The sequence below is a fragment of the Tinamus guttatus genome, unplaced genomic scaffold (assembly GCF_059628265.1).
Source record: "Tinamus guttatus ecotype Peru unplaced genomic scaffold, ASM5962826v1 Tinamus_guttatus_pri_ptg000208l, whole genome shotgun sequence".
Lineage (NCBI taxonomy): Eukaryota > Metazoa > Chordata > Aves > Tinamiformes > Tinamidae > Tinamus > Tinamus guttatus.
Genome location: NW_028288742.1, coordinates 5455614 through 5469479, shown reverse-complemented (window position 1 = coordinate 5469479; position 13866 = coordinate 5455614). Strand labels below are relative to the sequence as shown.

General features: G+C 39.7%; 1 protein-coding gene across 5 annotated transcripts in view; it reads right to left on the bottom strand.

The window, feature by feature from the left end:
• The window catches only part of LTBP1 (latent transforming growth factor beta binding protein 1), a 184405-nt gene that overhangs the window by 103670 nt on the left and 66869 nt on the right, over positions 1-13866 (bottom strand). For all 5 annotated transcript variants that reach the window (XM_088524194.1, XM_088524191.1, XM_088524192.1 and 2 more), the window contains one exon: positions 1860-2084. In XM_088524194.1, the coding sequence (XP_088380320.1) occupies positions 1860-2084 (225 nt within the window). The remainder of the gene's footprint in view (positions 1-1859; positions 2085-13866) is intronic.

Here is a 13866-nt window from a genome sequence, read left to right as displayed (position 1 = left end):
TCCTCTAGGGCCATTTTCAGCATTTATCAGACTCACTTACAAATTCCTTAAAAGATGCAGCCACTTATTTTCGATCTGCTCTGCATTGTTTTATTTAAGAAATGCTTCAACATATTGTGGATAGAACTACCAGCAATTAAGCTACAAAGTAAAGCAAAATATGACTCCTGTGTCTCATTGGCTCTTCACAACTTGCCTGGAGCCGAAAACAACTTTAGGGAAAATTTGATGCCACATGAGTTCTGTTGCAGGTGAAGTGCAGAGGGAAAAGATTCAGCGTTACAAGAAGTAGAAGTAGCAAGGTCCTTTTTCAGACATTAGAGGACTATACTTGTATGGCAAGAACAAAACTCACGCCATCCACTGTTATATATAATTTTATGTGTGAAAAAGGACCCCCTCAGACTATCTTCTGCAGGTGATGTATCTTGAAGACTGTATTACCATCACTGAGTGGCTCTGCCAATATCTACCAATGTTCAGATGTTCAGATTTTGAGCCACTATCAAATCTAGTCTGGTTCCTCCTATCTAGTATTATCATCACAATCTGTTCCACAGGTCTTGGACTGCTGTCCCGATGCACTGATCAATTTTGATTTCTGCCAGCCTTTTCAGGATGATGGTTCATCCTGCCTTTGAAAGAAATGACATATTCATCTCTTCACAACCCAACATTCTCATTTGATGTAGAAATGGAAGAAAAGCCACTGGGATTGTTGACGGCTCTGATGAAACGTTCCCTTCTAAACGGGCAGGAAAAAAAATCTAAAAATCTCTAGCAATGAGAAACCTGCATTTTAGTACAGTGACCCTAAATCTGAAGAACAACTACGGCTGTAAAGAAAATCCTTGGGATCCATCATTTTGTCTGTAATAATTAGACCTGTATTTAAATATTCACTGAAGAAACTTCAGCTCCGCTAAATCGTTACATAACTATATTCTCTCCCCAGCCCCTGCTTCCCCCCCGCCCCCTTCTTTCAGAAAGAAGACTTCTGGGGAGTTCTAGGAACCATGTGCCCATAGGTCAGTGGAAGCTATTTCCCATTGGATTATGCAGCAGCCCATAGAGAATAAAACCATTGTAAAAACGGAGTGGATACTTAGAAGCATTTATAAATTATGTTTCCAAGAGGATTCTGTCAATGCCTCCTTCACAGTTACGTCCCTTTCTGAAAACCCAATTATTACTTACATTAGATTGTATTTATCACAAATGTATAAATAGCTTGGATTCTTTTCAGCAAAGTTATTCAAGATCTAGCTACAAACAAATGAGTCTCCTCACATCCTCACCCAAGAGGTAGTAACACAGAAAACCTGACTGTAAGTTTACCAATGACAATAATAATAATAATAATTATATATATCAATCTGACAGTTCAAACTATATCACAATTTAATTCTGAAATTGTGAGCATCTCTTGGTAAGGACAGGATTTCACCTTGAAAGAATGCTACCTGAAGAGTCACAGGACACAGAAGAAACCCAAAGACAGTACGCTTCTTGTAGGTCATCAGACCTTGCTACCTCACAGTAATGTATGCACGGAAAGCTGAAGTAGGCTCATCTCTTTCTTTCATTATAGTTTACTATAGTTTACTTTGAAATCTGCATTAAATTCCACAGTGAACTGAAGTAAAATTACTTTATAAATTCTTCCAATAACACTGTGTTTCTTATTATTCCAAACATCAAGAAAAAGATCTTCCAGCCATTCTGGTGCGCTCTGTATTGAAGTTGAGGTATCAAGATTTAAATTATGTAGGCAGATGCCATTGCCTTACTGGTTGGTTACCCCAAATTAGTAAAATAAAACCAACTTCAAAGGAAAAAAATATCAGGAAAAAAAATACCTTTTACACCTTGCTGCCCAGCCATCGTCAGTGGTAAAGTATGAGTGGAGTGGATGATTTGTGATCCTACGGCCTTGTTCAGCTGTTGCGGATGATGGTAGAGTTTTGGAGTATTACCATTCTGCACAGGGATCTGACAAAGTTTCCCAGTGTAGTTTGGAGGGCACTGGCATTTATCTCTAGAACTGCACTGGCCTCCATTCATGCATGGAAGGTGACAAATAACTGAAAGAAAAACAGAAAAAAATTGTTACTGACTCTTCAGCTGCAATTGCTTTTAGTATTATCTGATGACATATCACACTGTGTTAGATGAGGAAGGGAAAAAGGGCTGTGGAGCTTTATGCTTCTAACATCTGAGGAAGGACTGAGGGGTAATGCGTGCAAGTTGAAACACAGAAAGTTCCACCTCCATCTGAGGAAGAACTTCTTTACTGTGAGGGTGACAGAGCCCTGGCACAGGCTGCCCAGAGAGGCTGTGGAGTCTCCTTCTTTGGAGATCTTTAAACCCCACCTGGATGCCACCCTGTGCCACATGCTCTAGGTGTCCCTGCTGGAACAGGGGGGTTGGACTAGATGATCTCTAGAGGTCCCTTCCGACCTTAACCATTCTGTGATTCTGTGACTGCCTGTACCACAGGCACTCGATTGCCTTGTGGCCAAATGACTTCTCCTCCCCTCCTTGCAGCCCCTGCCCAGTTCACATGCATATCTCGCGTGACAAACACACCAAGAATATTTGAAACCTCGGCTATTTAGGTTCATTACATGATAGAGCAAGACACGCATACAGAGCCTGATGGCATCTCTGATTCGCACTTCTGTGCGGATATTTAATCAGCCTGTTCTTTCTGAAAAAGATCAATAACCATCTATAGTTGCTTGAAAGACATGCTAAATTTTCCATTTTACTGTGTGCCTTGGCTGTTCTCTAAATACTTTTCTTGTTGTGAGTGTGTAGATTTTCTTCTTTTATCTCAGCTAAAATAAACTCATCTGTTTAACTATCTGTGAAGATAACTAAACTATGATGATAATTTATTCAAATGGTTTCAGAGACAAATTTCTAATTATAAGATGATTTAACTTACTCTGTGCCATCCAGTACTTACACTTTTACCCATTTTACATCATTTTACATATTTATGTAAATTTTCAGAGGAAACATGAAAAATATCAACATTGAATGAAAAATATTTCTTAACTTGGAGATACAAACAATTATAGCTTGGTGCAGCACTTTCTAAAAATATGATACAGTATTTTGTAACCAATGATAATCTGGCCAAACTGTCAACCTTTTCAAGAACACGATGACATAAAAGCAAACAAAAAGTACCAGAGGTTCTTGCCTAGTGCAAAATAAGGTCAGTCTTGGAGAAGTACAAGATTTCTGGAAGAATACCACACAGTATCTGATCACGCCAACTGGTGTCACCTCCTGAGACCACAGCCTACTGCTATTACTAAGAGTAGAAAAGGTCGGCGTTGGGAAAAGCGCACGAATGCTGCGTGTTGCGAGACGACGAAGCGGGAGGCCTAGCAGCGGCAGGAGTGCCGAGGGAGCTGTGTAATTCACTTGGAGCGAGAAGAGGGATGAAGAAACGGAGCAATCAGATGGGCTCGGAGCAGAGCGCCGGCACTTCACATTGACGGCATTTGGAACATATCTGCCTAATCAACTGATAGGTCTCCACACCAGTGTAAACAACCAAAAATGTTTTTTCTTTTTTTCCCACTTGATTCTGCAGATGCATATTTAGTATTTTTTTTTTTTACCAGCTTATCTCATATTTTAGTTTTGTAATAAACTGTTTCAAAGCACTTCAAGCTGTAGCACTGCAAGTTAGTGCTAACAGGCCTAGCAGCCTGCACAATACTGTGCACTGCAGTGCAAGCCTCACCCTTTGGTGACTTTTTCTGAGGGTACAGAAGATGGTTTTACCAAACAGCTGTAACTTCAGTGGAGAATAAAAGAATTTTGACCCTAGCTGTCTGAAAGAAACGAAGGGCTTTATTTTAAAGGCCTCCTGTGCATCCACAACGAGCAGTTTTACTACAGTGCTTAAACATATAAAGGAATGTAGGTACTTGTAAAGAACCGTCTGAGCACGGCTGAAAGCTAACACAGAAACATAGCTGTTTTTGTACTAAAGTCACATCCCACGATGATAGAGGTACTCACAGTGCTAAGGAGATAGCAGTTTGGTGCCTCAGGGAAGGGCAGTGAAACAGGCAAAGGGAATTAGCATCAGCAAGGAATCCCTCTGCTGCAAGGCACCTGTTTGGCAAATTTGCTCCCCTTCCCGTCCCCCAATCTTGAGACAATGAGGTGAAAAATCTGGCTTCTAGACCCTACCAACACATTCACTAATTCCATCAAGACAAATTAATTTATTTTGAGCTCCTGTTCCTATAAGGCAGTCGCTCGAGCATCTCTCCTGCACAGGGTACCGCTCAGGCAGTCCTCTTCTGAAGGAGTGCCCTGAGTAAAGAATGGGTACCTTGAAATAGCTGCTTTCAAGCAAACAAAAGTTGGTGCTAAAAATCCCGCATAGGAAAATACCAACAAAATAGAGTTTGTTCATGTCCCTGTCACAAAACTAACAAGTTATTTGGCTAACAAGTGCGAAAAAATGCTACTGAAGGGTCAAGTAAGAGGTAAATGCTGCAGGAATGTTTAGGTTCTCAGCATTTATATATAAATAAATAGAAATTACAAGCTGGCCACATTCTCAGACAACACAAATCACTATAAGTGTGATTTTAGATGTATACAGAGATATCAGCTTACATCTCTTGAGGACCTGGCCTAATGTACAGGAAGTGAATTTTAAATGAGAATGACAGGTACCTTTACCTGACTTTAACAAATGGTGAGTTAGACGCCGCCAAGTAAGAGCAACCAGAATTTGATCTCTGAGCTCAGCCAAATACTTGAGGATATCAAATGCCAAACTCATAATGAGTAATCCAGGACTTTTTCAAAAAAGCCTAAGACTGAAACACTCTAAAATAAAATATTTGATAACTTTAAGTGGGTCGAACGTGCACATGCACATGAATTGTGATTCTTCCTTAGGTAGTCAGGAGAAGGGACAACATTCAGCTATGACGCCGCTTTTGGAAAACACGGATGCATCATTTCATCCGAATGTTATTCCAAGAGCCTTGGAAAAGCGGACTGAAAAGGAGCAATCCTTGGAAAGCAGCAGAAGGCACCAGACAGTCCGCTCCTTTGACAGGGCTCTGGGAATCACAGGTTAAAAAGAGCACGGAGCCCTAGGGGAAAAGAGCACTTCAGATAAGCAGGGAATACAAAGCCAGGGTTTGTTTGAACAGCTCCACTTCTAGGAAACAGTTTTTTGCTTTGTTTTGTTTTGTCACGAGCTTAAAGAACTTAAACAAACGGAAGGGCTGAGCACTGCCAGCAGGCAGAGGGGACCTTCCAAGGAAACCCAGAGCCCCGCGCTGGGACAGCCCGATGGGACGTGCTGGGTTTGCACATGTGGCCACCACTGCCTTTCAGACAAAGGCCCCATTGCAGCCTGCCTCTCTCTGGGCTGTTCCCATTTCCTTCGAAAGGAAAAAGAAGAAATAAAAATATCCATTATGGTGGGAAATCCTTCAGCTGCTTGGAGCCTGATAAAAACGTGGAGTTAGGTCCGCACATGAAGACAAGAAATGTCAGTTCACACGGGGGTATCTTACCCTAAAACAAAGGAACCATTAACGGACCCAAGAAAGGCAACAAATTCTTCATTCAGCTCTACCGTAAGCCTGGTCTTCCAACTCTCAGTTAAGGATTAGCCATCATATAATTGAACAAATTCAACAATATGTTAATATAAATTAACGTCCACCTTTTAAAAATGTGGAGATGGGATTTAGGAATCAAACACATTTAAGCGCTCTCTTCATCCTCGGGAAATTCATCAGTAATAACAAGGTTTAATTTCTCTGTCATCTGAAGGCCTTGGCTCTCCCCTGGTTTGGCTAAGTTGTTTAAGACAAGACAAGCAAGAACATCGAGATGCCTCCACTTGAAAGGGCTGTCTGAAAGGAGGGTACATAAAAAAAAATTTGCAACATGAGTCCTGATAAAGCTGCCATAGCTATGGGTTGGAAACACAGTGATAGGGAACAAACCATGAACAGAAAGGCCAGGAAACTGCCAATATGCAGTCGGTGACTGTAATTACATCTTCTAATTTGTTTTCAAGATACACACATAACTTAAAGGGTTCCAATTAAACTCATTTAACCATGTTTGAATTTTATCATTTCATCAAAATAATGCATAACAAACCAATTTCAAGCAGCTAACTGCTCCTAACTGTTAAAAAAAAAAAAGCCCACGTTTACCTGAACAAGCCCTTAGGATGGAGGGAAGCTCTCTTCCTGTAACCGAAGTGTCAAAGGAAACAAACACGACTTCTAAAAGGTTCAACATCTGGCACTCCCAACTCCTTTTCATGCTGTTCGGACAATTTTTAAAAGTAATGTCTGTAGAACAGGGCTTCAGCAGGTGAAAAATGCTCTGCTCTGTTCACCACTGAAAAGAGGAAAACAGTGCCTACAGGGCTCCCATGCATTGCCTAGTTATGATCCACAAATGTAATGGAGCAGTATCCACAAAAGTAATGCTCTAAACTTTGGGGACAGCACCAGATTTTGTTTGGGACATAAGCAAAGAATTGTAAGCATATAATTCATAATTTAAATGAATATTAAAGAAACATAAGCAAATAATTCCTAAACAGAGAAAATCCCTGAACAGAGGCTGTTTCAGCCTCAGTTTAGCCTCTGTTGAGAAAGAAGGCAGTATTGTGGGGGGTGAATTCTCCCTGCCACAGCACCTTTTGGCCCCAACTCCAACGTTCAGTAACAAGAAGAGAAAACCCTTGATTCTGAGCTTCTCCTAGGGTTTCCTCTGCAGAATGCAGCCTTGCGTGTAAATGATGGCCCAAGAATAACGCTAGAATTGAGATGGATTAATACTCTGTAAGATCTATAAGCACATAAAATGCTATTTCGAAATATGCTTTTAAAATAAAAAAAAAAATGTGACTGAAATGTAAGCGCAGGGTGTGGGTGGAACAACAGTGCACACTTTGACTTGTGTGCATTATAAAGATACAAAGTTAAAGAAAAGACCACAAAAGTTGTAACTCACATGAAAACCCCTATAGCAATAATTCCAATTAGTTTATTACTAGCTTCATTAGGTTTGAATTATTTATACAAATAAATGTTCTTAGGAAATAGCCTGGATGCAAACATCTATAATTTTACAAATCCTTAATTATAAGCCACTATGCATGACAAACAATAAAGGAGAAGTTGCGGGCATATTCTGAGCAATATCCCTGCTGAGATACATTTCTTTAAAATCAGAGCCTGTTTAACCAGGCTTGATGTAACAAGAAAACCAAATTCTAGCATATATGCTCACAGGATTTATTATTATTATTCACTGCTTAGGTACTTATAATTACTGTCAACATACTATGCTCAGACAAAGCTGTGCTGGGTATGTTCCATCAGATAACAACTCATGTCTTCTTACTTTTTGTGGAAAAGAAATCTTCAGAAAAAACAAACACGATATATATGCAATAATACAAATCTTAGGAGGCTGAACACGATACTAAAGGCACTTCAGATGTTTTCTCTGGAAAGAAAGTCTGCAACAACATGGGGAAAAAAAATCAAAGAAACTTACTTCAAACACAAGAATATAATAAGCAAAAATACGCAGCTATGAAATTGGGTTCTCAAGTATTGTAAATCAACATTGCCATTGACTTTGTCAAAATTTGTCTATTTATGGCCTCTGATGATCAGTCTTATCATATTTTTAAAAGATTATTACTATGAGTTGCTTAACAAAGTTATGATCCCATTCCCAAATGGGGCTGTAAAAGTACTGCAGTTTATCCAGACAAGGATATCAAATTATTGCCAAAATAAACAACTGTTGCGGTATTATTCCTGTCTGGATCATGCCTTTTTTTTTTAAAAAAAAAAAAAAAAAAAGAGAGAGAGAGAGACTAGTACAGAAAAATCAAGAGAGTCAGCCATAAAGAACAGAGCTGAAACGAGTTCAAAACTGCCAAAATGTAAGCAATCTTCTGTGGATATAAAGGGTATTTGCAGTAGGTGAATTTTTTTTATATATATATTTGTGCTACTAAAATAATAATAAGAAAAAACCCAAGGGACATATACAGAATAATGACATCACTCAGGAACAATACATAATCTGTTATTATTGAATAGTTTCCTGCCACACAAAATAATATTAACGCTGAGCTAAATAGCAGGGTCATTTCATCTGTTTGTGGTTGCATGCACATGACATTTCAAGACTGTTAACATAAAAAGAAATAAGCAAACATTAAGAGTTCAAGGATATACTCAACTAATAAGGAATTCTTGAGCAAGATACTGACTCACACTTGAGCAATGACAACTATCATTCTTCTGTCTAATCCAGCTTTCTATTTTGCTAGAGAGACCAGAAGAGCAGGCAGCCTCTAAAAAACGCAGAGTAAGGAGATCTCTGTATCTGCCATGCACAGAGGTATACACCTTCCTTATACATAAGGCAATATCTTTATCTTGAAGCTAAGAAGGAGACGTGGGTGTTTGAATGATTTTTTTCTTTTCTTTTTTTTTTTTTTTTTTTGGAAAGAGCACCTTAAGCTTTAAAACATTATGGGAACGTGGGACAGTTTAGAAAGGGAATGCTTTAGGGAGAACAAACTGTCCTTGAAATGGGCCTCTTATCATATTATACTATGACAGTTAGTCAAGATGAAATATATGGCTAATAGCTCTCAAATGCGAAGAATCCAGACAGAGCAGTTAAAGAGGAAAGAGTTTTAGCCTCTATCTCTTACTGATGGAATAACACAGCATTTGTTTGCCAGCTTTCAAAGACAGAGCCAAAAGGCATTACTGCTTACACTTCAAAACTGATTTCAATATTCAGTAATGTATCTATCACAGGACATATCTCCTAAGCTGCTGCTGCTGGAGTTACAATATATTATGTAACATCAATCCTGGAATATTTTTCTTTGAAATCTTTAGCTCTCCTTATCACTTTTTACTGATTGCATTTATGCCGATTACGTTTTTCACCCTTCCACTTGCGATCAAGAGATTCACACACACCATTTGCCTTCTCATCATTAAAATGTCATTTTGACAACTTGCAGGAATCAGTACTGGGGCCAGCACTGTTTAACCTTCATTAATGAGGATGAAGAGACAAAATGCGCTCTCAGTAACTCACAGACACAGGTGGCATTCAGAGACACCTCTACAAGCTGGGGAAATGGGCAGAAAGGAACCTCAAGAGGCAACAGGCACAAGCTGAAACACAGGAAATTCCAGGAGAATTTAGGAAAACACTTCTTCACTGTGAGGGTGATTAAACACTGGAACAGGTTGTCTGGAAAGGCTGTGGTGTCTCCATCCTTGGTGATATTCAAAGCCTGATCTAGCTACCTGATCTAGCTCGAGAAGGGGAGTTGGACTGAGCAATCTCCAGACATACTTGTACCTCAACTATTCTGCATGATTCTTTGATTCTTCACTGAAACATCATGCCCGAATCCTTCCAGAAGTGCCTTTCACACATTTTTATATTTTTCTCCTAGTCAATTTAGTTTTTTTTTTCCTCTCTAGCCAAAGAATCAATATCAAAGAAAAATCACATAAAAGATTTAAGAAAAAAAAAAAAGTGAGGGTAACTTAGATGGTTGGATTCAAATCATTCATAGCTTAAGAGGCATCAATACAGTTGACAAGTCACAGAGCAGAAGAGTGAGTACTTGTTCACTAGAACCAATAGTAAAGGCACGACTTTGTTTCAAAATACGTTGCCATGGGTCCTGCAGCATTGCTCCTGCTCTGGAAGGATTCTTCCTTACAGAAGATGAAGTTATTTTAAAAGCTCCAAACAGCCTGTTTTTTCGGTCACTTTCACTCACAGAGTGCTATACCGCACATACAAGATCCTGCACAAAAAGCAGGTCAATAGCCACCACAATGCCTGAGGCTGCGTTTATATTAGCGAATTTAACATGAAAAGGGAACAGAGGCACACGCGTGCACACACACAAAGCCTACCACTGGAATGCAGTTTATCTACTCCTTCAATGTTTTCACTGATCTGCTTATTTTGAAAGATATTTCTCTTTAAATTAGGTTTTATTTTATTATTTCTTTTCAAACTCCTCCATCTACCACTACTGACATCAAGCTTTAACAAGTCATGTACTATATTAAAAACCAATTAGAGGAAAGTCTGTGATGCTACTTAACGCAGCACTACATGGCAATGCCCACAGAAGGCAAGTGGGAGGAAACTTCACCAAATCAGATTATCTGTATATTCAGGCATTTAAATTTTCATCTCCCAATAGCAAACTTTCCACTTAAAAATTAATTCTGTAACTTAGCTGTGAATTACAGGCTCAGCTTCTGGGAGGATCATTATCTCCAGGAGTAATTGAGCTCCTTGTCAGCTGCTGAAAAGCTGTCCAGTGATTAACATCTCCTAATGATAGTGCCAATTAACTGTAAACAAATAAGGTGCACGCTAGAAAGGAGTAACTGCCTACTTGTAAAAAGAAAACAGGGAGAGGAATGCTGCCTCCACAGGAGATGGGAAACTGTGAAATTCCACTCAAGGAAAAACAAAGAATTAGCTAGGGATTATCTAAGTTGTTTTTATGCTTATTCACATTAGCACGAATTCCAGGGAGGCTGCTCCCACCCAACACACTGGGTCTGGCTCTCCAAACACGCTAGGAGACCCGCGCAGACAGTGGGGCAGACAGACACCTTCCTGGAGCTCCAGAGAGGCAGTGGGGTTCAGGGAGAGCACACCGAGCAAGCCCCACAGATCGAGCTGCAGTGCTAGAATGAGAGGCCAAGGCCCCAGAAAGGGCATCAATGCTTTTTATGTGATTAAAAAAAAAAAAAAATTAAGAGTGACACAGCTATTGGAAAGAATTAGATGAGGCACTTAGGGATGTAGTTTAACAGGCACGGTGTTGAAGGGCTTACAGTTGGACTCAATCTTGAGCCCAACCATAATGATTTTATGCATTTTATTTATATATGTGTGTGTATATACATATATACACACACACACACACCCCCCTATGTATAATGGATACATATATGGAATGGATACTTAACACACCCTGCCATAGCGCAAGAGAAAAGCAACATCCAATGACCTTAGGTGATAGGAAATACAAAAACATCAAAAATAAAAAATAACAAAAATTAATGCTTTTCTGGACAATGAATATTTAAGCTACAAGGTATCATTGAAACAAAGTGCTCAGCAGGTATACAAAAATGGTTTCATGCGTATACGAGAGTGGGTGTAAACACAACAGTGGGGATTCAAAGGCAGGCAGATCTGACCATTCACAAGATTCTCATACATATCGTCTCTATCTGATGTTAACTCCTGTCAAAGAAAACATGGGGAGGTAGATGATCCACCAGACACAGCAAGGGAAAAACTGGAGAAAAATACCCAGGATTACAACATGTTTCAGTTCACAGGGAAGAAAAAAAAAAAAACAATCAAAAAATTGATAATATGCAATCACCGCAAAAATGCTGATATGAAACTAATACTCACACGAGGCCTCTGAAATATCACAATTACTCTGGCTGCTGAACACAGATGCTGCTCATAATCATTCTTCTAAATCTACACCTAATGTCCTCAATATCAGAGATCATTAAAATAGACTTTCTTGTTGAAGAGAAGGGGATTGACAGTCTTATTCCTCTCGGTTACAATTGGTGATTCTATCAATTCTGCTAGAGCTGATCCCAATACATTCAGTTTAATACATGAGTTAGGCCCAGAAATTGCATACTAAAAAAAAAAAAATCTGAAATTGTTCTTTATCATTGCAAGTGTCCAGGGTCAGACCTTACATAATGATGCCAACACACACATACAAGCTATGGTCATTTCTTCAGATTTCTAAAAAACACATTGATATTTTTTTTTTCTTTTTATTCAAGACATATGCAACTGGACTAAAGTCTCTAGGAAAGCCTCAATTTGAAAATATAGCAAGTAGCAACACTTCTTAAAATCATCAACATTGTTGAAACAACTCCCTGCAAAATACAAAACTTAGACAACACAAAATGGTATGCTGTAATATAAAGATGTTATAAGTGTACTTTTAAGCAGTGCTGCATAACTTAATTGCCCCTGTTAAAGTGAGAATCCTGAAATCGAGGTACCCGGTGTGTGATAAAAAGTAACTGTTCCTACATTTCCAGTATTTTTAGGCTCTTCCTACTCTGTGTGTATGTGCCTAAGCACGTATAATATCAATATGTACTAGTTAACATCATAATGCACGTGTTTTTAACACACAGAACAAGAATTCAAGAGAATAATTAACAGCAAGCATCTTTAGTGCTACTGGTTCACTGCAGGCTGTCCTGCCTTCCGGTGTCAGGTGATCAGCACCACCCACCTCTGATGACCATAGGATTAAATAAGAACTTGATCATAGCGACACTGAACCACTCGAGTTACTATCTCACTGAAGAGGCCCCTGAGCTCTCCTGTACTCTGACAATGTTCTCTTATTTGGCTCTCTCAAAAAGACATACTGAATTCTTTCATGGAGTAAAGAAAGTAGTAACATCCAGTTGAGCAAGGCAGAGTGAAAAGCTTCTCTGAGATAAGGCAGAATGGCGAAATGTCCTGAGAAACATCCCAGTTATGCGGTCACGCCTGTGTTATGCAATGGCTCTGAAGACCACAGAAGCAGCAGAGCTAACACGAGCCAGGGACGTCAGCATCCTCACCATTTCTGGCAAGGGAGCAACAGAGATGAAAACTGAAATTCATCCCATTTAACCTTTGGTGCCTTCTTGAGCCATCTAAGTTAGGGGTGGGTCTATCTGACCTTTCCCACTCTGGCAGGGGAAAGGATTCCCAGAAAGGATTTGGATGGCCCGTGGCCAGCCAGCCATACAGATGTGTCCCCCTCCCTGCTGGTGACAGAAGGGAGGGCAAGGAATTGGGCACCTCCATTAGATTCTGTGTGGGTGGGACGGACCCCCAACCTTATATCCAAAGAGGGTACACACACTCCTACACTGTTCCCCGTGCACATGTATTCCCCAGCAGCCTATAGCAAAATTAAGAGGTTCAAAACAGAAAGAGCAGCACCTTCAGAACTGCAGCCATTGCAAAATTTTCCACCTTTGGTAGGCTACAGGACTCAGCCCTCTGATTACAGTAGCATTAACGTAGTGCTCGTTTTCATGAGAAAAAATTTACAAGAAGGATAAAGTAGGAACAAATTCCTTCAAGTGGATCTCCATTTACATACAAACAATAGCTCATAATCGAGACTTTCCTGGACTAGATTTAAAAAAAAAAAAAAAAAAAAAAAGGAAAAGAAAGGAAAAAGAAAAACACAAGCTATCTAAGATTTTTTGGCGCTATCTGCATTACAAGAAATTGGAAAGTTTTCTAGGGAGTTGACCTTCAGGATTTGACAAAATATGAGAATATTGGGAAGGATATTGCCCAGAGTTTGAGTAATAAATTAGGTCATAGGAGACCAGTGAAAAGCAAAAGACTCAAATCCTGGAGTTCCAAAGGAGGAAAGAAGAAGATTCATTACTAATGAGTGGGAGGGCTGAACGCTACTCTGTGGGGAATTTACTGTTGGAAATCCACTAAAAAATACACGCATGTGCAACACTTGTTATCACGATTCTGTTAACAACATAATAGTTGCACAGCCTGTTGTATAAGATGCAGAAACCTGCACTAGAATTGGCCATCACCAACTGTAGGAAACTGAAAAGTGCACCCAGCTCCCGAGCAACCCCTCAGTGGGGGCTATGAAGCTGTCCAGAGCCCAGCCAAACACGTGCAAGTCTTCAGAGATCTCTTTTCTCCAATTACCATCATAGGCATTCCAGG